Below are 7,810 nucleotides of genomic sequence, written 5' to 3'. Positions count from 1 at the left end.
TACAATGCAGGAATCTAACATCTGAAAACGGGGCAGAAATCTGGCCCAGGTCAGAACTGCGGTGGTGTTGCCATTGCTGTTGTGTCGCGCCAACAACATTTGACAGAAAGAGTTTGTGGAGAGCACTGCAAATGGGAGAAAATCAATGAGGATCGATCAACTACCAAGGTCCGCTCCGGTGAATATGCGTTGTTACAAGTTCAACAACTGGCACCTTAATTATTCAGTGCCTCCGAATCCACCCTTTTTCCGGATATTATTTGCACCAGTTGAGATAGAAAGAGAGCATTGCAACCTCGCAAGCGAATAACCAACATCTGGGATGTACTTCTGCCAACAGGACAATAGGTACAGAATAACGAGGGAGCGACAAGGAGATTCGCAAAGTGATTCCAGCCCACTACTGTGCCATACAAACAAGGGCATTTTCTCAAAAAAAAAAAATACAAACAAGGGCATGCCCCCCACTGCTCTTGTTAGAAACCTCTGTGTTGTTCTTCAGAAGCATCTCCCCACCGCTCTTTCAGTCACTTTGGCAGCCAATGCCCCTTGCGGCTGTTACCATACACCTAAAAGACAGCATTGGAGGTTGACAATCAGATCATAATATACTGTACTTTCAAACATTATACTCCCTCCGTCCCAAAATGCAAGACGTTTTTTCACACACTGGTAATATGGAAAAATGTCTTACATTTTGAGACGGAGGGAGCAACAGTTAGCTATACCCTGTATCTTTATGTATTTACAGCAGTCCTAATGGAACATGGACAATGTAACCATACGAGTGCCATTTCAGGGAATAAGCAATTGTAACTCCTAATGACAAGAACAAGAAATTTACAATATCTGCATAAATTCATGAACAGTACAACTGAACAAAGCCAAGCCAGAGAAATACGGTATTAACAAGCATCCGGACTGGAGCGAGCGTAGAGTAACGAACAGAGAGAGTAGCGGCAAAATCACAAAAAGGTTATTTTCTACACGTAAACAGTGAACTGAGTGTTAGTTAAGTTAGTATAGCGGACAACTAGAGAACAAGTACAGGTTCTAATAGTGGCACTGAGGGAGCACGAACAAACCAACCATAGTTCAATAAGTTGAACAGCCGGGTGGAGAAATCACATTTGTCCAAAAGAAGTTGAGAAAGAAAATGGTCAGTTGAACAAAACTCTTCTATCCCATTGAGTTCAAGCCAAGTGTCATGCCCAACTGTCGGTTATTATAAAAATAAACACCAACTCAATAAGTCGGCTCTCCAGCCAACCGTGGCAACAGGTGAAGGACACCAATGGCTCTCCAGCCAACGCGGCCATGCAAGCCTGCCCCTGGGGTGAGCATGGGATCTGGCCAACAGGGGCTCCCCAGCATCCATCGGATACGTCGGTCCCGGAGCTCGCTGCTGCAGGACACGAGGAAGAGGAACAGGTACTGCCTGCAACAGCACAGAGCAAGGTGCAGAGCAAACGTGGCCCTCTGGCCATGTTGTTGTGCGGCTGGGCGGGTGCCAACAGGCCGTGTAGCATGGGCTGGGAGGGATGCTGTGTAGAGGGAGAGGCAGGGTTGGGTGATGCGTCGGAGGCAACCGGCACCTTGGACATCCCGTGCGAGGGGCTGGGCGCCGTGGTGACAGACAGCCAAAGTAGAAGGAGGCGTTGTGGCTCCCCAATTATGCGTGCATGGAAGTGTTGGACAAAGGAATTGCTATGCTGAGGACGTGTGGTGATGCTTACACACTGAAATTACTAGCTACTATTTGTGATTAGGCAATTTTTGGTTGTGTGTGCACTCCTGCTGCTTATAGAGAACAGAGAATGCAGCTATATTGATGTGAATTTTTGCTTCTTGCAGTTGTTAATGCACTGATATTTTAAGCTTTTTGGATATTTCAGACATACATTCAGTTCACACATGGCTGAGGCAATGACGCGGTATTTAAGGTGAGATTTCCACTTCATTCAAATTCCTTCTCTCACAATATGATGCGCAGATGGACATAATTTGGAAGGTGTGAAATGGTCGACACAAGATGGTGCCATTGTGGCCTGGGTTCACTTCTTAAATACAAGGTGCATGTGTTACCTTGAGAAAATGCATGGTAGTTTTGGGTGTTGTTTTCTCGCTCCTGATTGTAGTCAATCCTTACGAGGGATGGTATATGGACCAGGGTGGCGGCCCTCACGTCCAACTGAACAAGATTATTTTTAAAGTTTTTAGCCATTACCTTGCACAGGTTCGGTTCAATGACAGGTGTGTTGTGCGGTGGCCGAGCTCACTGCCTTAGGATTGACCATGTTCGGACATATTGTGATCCTGGGACAGCGCAACCATCATCGACAAGGGTGGGAAAAAGGTTAAGCAGTGACACAGGTGCAATCCCGTCTATAGAGGACATGGGTCTATGGAGGTCATTAGCCATGTTTACCAGACTAGTGGCGTGTGATACTTTTTTCTCCGTTGCAACGCACGGGCATGTTTGCTAGTACTAATAGTAATATGTGATCCAGGGCATACAAGAAGTCAATAACAACCAGAGCAAATAATCTAATAAAGTATTTCAAGACAAACTTGGTACAACAGAAAACCAGAGGAATTAGCCAACTAAAAAGCACAATTTTTCCCCTTGCAATCAAAGTGTTCGTATAATTTGGTGTGGTGAACCAGGATCCTGATATGCAGCTAATCTCACCACATTTTACTATTTACACAGCACAACTATAATCATATTTTTCTCAAAATTTTGTACATGGATATAAGTTAATACTTTGTGGTAACATTAATATTTTGAGAAAATTTAAAAAATGTATAATTTCGAAGATCAAGAACTATGGACAGACTCATATTATACTTCCCCTAAACTCACCCCAAATAAAATAACTTTTCTAACTGTCAGTTGCCTGATTTTTTTCTTAAATCTCAAGTCACCTGAAATTGCACATTAGTAATACTAAAATTGCATGCCATACAAGAACTAGGTACTTGAGTTCAACCACAAAAATCAAGTCTATGCTTATATTGTTGGCGTAATTGTTAACCTGAAGGACATATTACCATATTTATATCTTCTTGCACCAGTTTATTTCAGATACTATAAGTTTCAATTGTACCCCAAAAAAAGGCAGGAAGATAAAGCTCTTACCCCAAACAGAACTTGCAACACAGGCTATTGCCCAGCTGCTGCCCGTCCAGGCCAGATTGTGCCACCAGCAGGTACGCCATCATCTTTGAGCTCCTCCATCCACTCCTTGAAGAACTCCGGATCAAAACCTCCTTCACCGCCATCTTCCTGCTCTTCGATTCCTCCTTCATCCATTATATCAAGGGGTGCCTCTGTAGTCGTTGTCACTGCATCCTTGTTCGGAGGGGACATGGCTGGCATATGGCCTTCAAAGAGGGCGAGATGGCCGAACAGCTTGTCCTTGCGGGAGAAGGTGGTGCCGCAGGAGCAGCGCCACTGTGCCTCCTCACCGCAGTGGCGGAGGTGGCCGCGGAGATCGGCAAGAACAGCAAAACGCTTCTTGCCACCGCAGCGCTCGCACGCGTAGAGTTTGGGGCAGTGGCTGCGGCGGAAGTGGTTGCGCGCGCACACCGCTGACTTGAGCGGCCGGAAGCGGCGGTGCGCACGGTTCCGGTTGCACCCCGTGAAAGGACAGGAAAAGCGCACATCGCGGCCATCAGCTGGCTTTGCCTGACCGGGCCGGGAGAGCGCGTCCAGGGTCTTGAATCGGTCGCCGTGCGCACGCATGTGCATCCTAAGGTTGGCGTCGCGGCGGAAGCCCTTGCCGCATATATTGCAGAAGTGGACATGCTCCGCGAGCAGTTCGTCGGCATCGAGCTCCACGACATCGTAGCCCTTGGTGGCTTCTTGGGGAAGCACATCGGCGGTGGAGGCCGCGGCGGGAAGCTCTTGGATAGGAGCGGGAGGGGCAGGAGGGGCGGATGGGGCGGGAAAAGGGAGGGAGGAAGAAAGGAGGGAGGCGGCGTTGAGGACGACGAGGTGAGCGGCAGATGAGATCTCGGAGGACACGGACTGAATATCCGAGGAGGAGAGGGGCTGCGATTCCCCAGAAATGGAGGCGACGAGGAGGCGCCGGACAGCAGCCATGCGATCGCCGAGGGCTGCAAGCCGTTGGAGAGCGGCGCTGGGGTCCCCATCTCCTCCTCCAGCTCCGGCGCCGATAAGGGCGTCAGCGAGCATGGCCGGCAGCGGTGCCGTGTTCGCCGATGACGCGCCAGCGGCGGCGTCGGCGAATTGGTTGGTGGTGGAGTCCATTCAGTGAATACGGTGGTGCCCAACTTCGCTTAGCCCGACGACCTCGCTAGATGATTTCGAGGTCTGCGATTCTTCTTGCGCACAGGTCCATTCAATGGGCGTGTTTGGTTGCACCTTTTTTTTTTTACTTTTGCTTCGTGCATTTTCTTCTGAGAACTTTCGACTCTTTTTATTGTCAGTTTGATAACTTTTGATTTTTTTTCCCACAATTTGATAACTTTCGACTTTATTTAAACATAGCTTGAGACTTTATCCGAAGATGCAGCTCGCGAAGACGCAAAGACGCAGGCGGCGCAACTATGAAGATGTAGGACGTGAAGCTTCGAAGACGAGGACCATGAAGAACACGAACCTCTGAATTTGCACATCCTGAGATCACCATATGACTAGAGGCCGTATACTTGACGAACTCAAAGATTCTGAAGCCGGGTGGCCTATCACCGATACGAAAGAAGCCTGCTTGGGTTTCATTCCCAAAAATGCAAGATTCCAAACTCCGGATAAGCTCGAGGCTACTGACGGTACAATACACCGGGGTAGCCCGTCAGCCAGGAAGCCCGATATTGGACCAGCGTCAGGGTCCAAGGGGCTTGGTGGCAACTTGACTACAGGAGGCAGTCCAAGTGGCCAACACAAAGCAAGAAGTTCATCTTGCCATGCAAGCCGAGAAGCCCCTGGATCGGTTAGGAAACCTGTAAACCCTAACCCACGTCCCCTTTATAAGGCGAGGTTAGGGGTATCTTATGACACCTATTCTATGAGATACAAATCTCGTTAGTCACCATCATCATCCTCTTGTAACCCCCTCTCACGAGGTGCTTCCATATCAATAAAAATCAAAAGCAGGATGTAGGGTATTGCTGTCAGTGTCAAAATCGGCCGATCTCGGGTAGGGGTCCCGAACTGTGTGTCTGGGGATTGAAGGTAATAGGAGATGAAGAGGACACGATGTTTATCCAGGTTCGTGCCCTCTTGACGGATATAACGCCCAGGTAATCAAGCTACAGTAATTCCATGCTAATGGTGCCACGTCACCACGATTACTGTTGATAATCTACCGTTAGTTCAAAACCGAGTCAAATTCAAATTTAAAATAAGGTTAAATTATAAAAGTTTTCAAAAGTTAAAACAAAAATATTCGGGCAGTGCCATAAATTGCATATTTAATTATGATGTAATAAACACATTTTTATATAGTGCCAAAGTATTTTAAAATGGATTAAAACAGAAAAGGAAATAAAAGAAAGAAAGGAAATACAAAAAAGAAAACAAACTAACAAAAAAAGGAAAAATGTCCCCCTCCCCCGACTGGGCCTTTTGGCCCAGCTAACCATCCACACGGACCCCCAGCCGCCCGAATGGGCCGGCCCACCCCGCGCCCCCGCCTCCCTTATCCTCCCCCCCACGACCAAACCCTAATCCAATCGTTGCCCCACTCGCTCTCCTCCCTCGCTCCCCCGATCCAGATCGGGATCGGGGTGACCGCACCCTCGACGCCCGAAGCTGGTGCCCTGACGCCATCGCCCCCTTCCCGCCTGGACCTCGCCGGCGCGCCCTCACCGGTCTGCCTCCCGCTCCGCCGACGTCGTCCTCGTCCTCCCCCACGACCACCACTGCCCCGTTCCCTACAGACACTCGGTGAGGCCCCCGACCTCTTTCTCCCGCGCCTCACGCCCCGCTCCGGCAACGCCTTGCCACGCCGATGTGCGCCGTCCGCCGCTCGCCCACGCCCGGAGCCGCTCCCCTGCCTGCTGCCGCAGCCTCTTACTCCCCGCCCGCGCGCTGCGCTCGCCGCCTGCCCGCGCGCCCGCTCGCGCTCCGCCGCGCCGTCCACGGCCACCCCTGTGCACCGGCCGTGGCCTCTGCCCGCACCTCGCGCTCGCACTTGCCCCGACCGCGCCCGCTCGCCCGCGCTGCGCCTAGCTGCTGCTGCTCCGCCGCGCGTGCACGTCCCCTGCTCGCCGGAGTCCCGTCATGGCTCTGCTCCGCCACTGCCGTGTCGCCGCCCTCTTCCACACTCGACGACCTCGCCGTGCAGCCCTGCTACGACCCCGGGAGCACCCTGCGCGCTGTCCTCTTGCTCACCCGAAGTCGCGCCCCTCCGCACCGACTTCCTTCGCCGGAGAGAGCCGACCGGCGAGCCCGCCGTGGCCGCCGGCGTGCTCTGGCGCCCGTACCCCCGCCGCGGCCCGGTCCACCCCCCCTCGTTCGGGCGCGGCCTCGTTAACCACCACCCGCGCGCCCGCTATGGCCCTTTGGCCCACTGACAAAGGGGCCCCAGCCCCAGAACGTTTTAACAAAAAAAGATTTAATAATAATAATAAATAAAATAATTAATTAATTAATTGGTTGATTTAATTAATCTTAATTAATTAATTAAAGAATTAATTAAACTATTTAATCCTGATTAGATTAACCTGACCACTAATTAAACTAATTGACCCTGTTTAATTAACCTGCTAACTAAATGTGTCAATGACGAACGGGACCCACCTCTCAGGTTGACCAAGTCAACTGCTGACGTCATGCTGACGTCATGATGATGTTGGCAAACACTATTCTGGATAATGTTGTTTTAATTAATTAAATAAATCCTAAAAATGATTTAAATCTTTTAAAATTAATATAAAATAAACCGTAGCTCGGATGGAAAAACTTTGTACATGAAAGTTGCTCAGAACGACGAGACGAATCCGGATGCGCAGCCTGTTCGTCCGCCACGCATCCCTAGCATAGCGAACACGTAACTTTTCTCCTCCGGCTCCTTTGCCCGAAAACGCGAAACACCGGGGATACTTTCCCGGATGTTTTCCCCCTTCACCGGTACCACATTGTACCGCGTTAGGGCACCCCTAGCACCGATACTTGTCATGTCATGCATCGCTATGCATCTGTTTGCTTAATATTTATTGTTTCTTCCCCCTCTTCTCTCGCTAGACACCGAGACCGACGCCACTGCTACCCAGTACGACTACGGTGTTGACGACCCCTCTCTCTTGACAGAGCAACCAGGCAAGCCCCCCCTTTGATCACCAGATATCGCCTACTCTTCTCTATACTGCTTGCATTACAGTAGTGTAGCATGTTACTGCTTTCCGTTAATCCTATTCTGATGCATAGCCTGTCCTTGCTACTAATGTCGTTACCTTTACCTGCTATCCTAATGCTTAGTATAGGATGCTAGTGTTCCATCAGTGGCCCTACACTCTTGTCCGTCTGCGATGCTATACTACTGGGCCGTGATCACTTCGTGAGGTGATCACGGGCATATGCTATATACTTTATACTGAACATTACTTATGATACTGTTCGGAGTTGGGGGCTGAAGGGGCAGGTGGCTCCATTCCGGTAGAGGTGGGCCTGGGTTCCCGACGGGCCCCGACTGTTACTTTGTGGCGGGGCGACAGGGCAGGTTGAGACCACCTAGGAGAGAGGTGGGTCTGTCCCTGGTCGGCGTCCGTGGTTATTTCAAAATAACACGCTTAACGAGATCTTGGTATTTGATCTGAGTCTGGCTACTGGCCTATACGCACT

At 50.2% G+C, this 7,810-nt stretch overlaps 1 protein-coding gene across 1 annotated transcript; it reads right to left on the bottom strand.

The window, feature by feature from the left end:
• Positions 1-307: 307 nt before the first annotated feature.
• Positions 308-4,380, bottom strand: LOC125513478 (zinc finger protein STAR3-like). Its single transcript, XM_048678604.1, has 2 exons — positions 3,143-4,380; positions 308-569 (listed from the first exon to the last, which is right to left on the bottom strand). The coding sequence occupies exon 1, from the start codon at positions 4,274-4,276 to the stop codon at positions 3,167-3,169; it is 1,110 nt and encodes a 369-aa protein (XP_048534561.1). The 5' UTR covers positions 4,277-4,380; the 3' UTR covers positions 308-569; positions 3,143-3,166.
• Positions 4,381-7,810: the final 3,430 nt, after the last annotated feature.

This window comes from Triticum urartu, chromosome 6, assembly GCF_003073215.2.
Source record: "Triticum urartu cultivar G1812 chromosome 6, Tu2.1, whole genome shotgun sequence".
NCBI lineage: Eukaryota > Viridiplantae > Streptophyta > Magnoliopsida > Poales > Poaceae > Triticum > Triticum urartu.
The sequence above is the reverse complement of the archived record's forward strand: the minus strand, read 5'-3'. Positions and strand labels throughout refer to the sequence as shown.

What these genes read in the sequence shown, in the direction of transcription:
- LOC125513478 (XM_048678604.1), bottom strand. Translation starts at nt 4,276, where the DNA reads ATGGACTCCACCACCAACCAATTCGCCGACGCCGCCGCTGGCGCGTCA.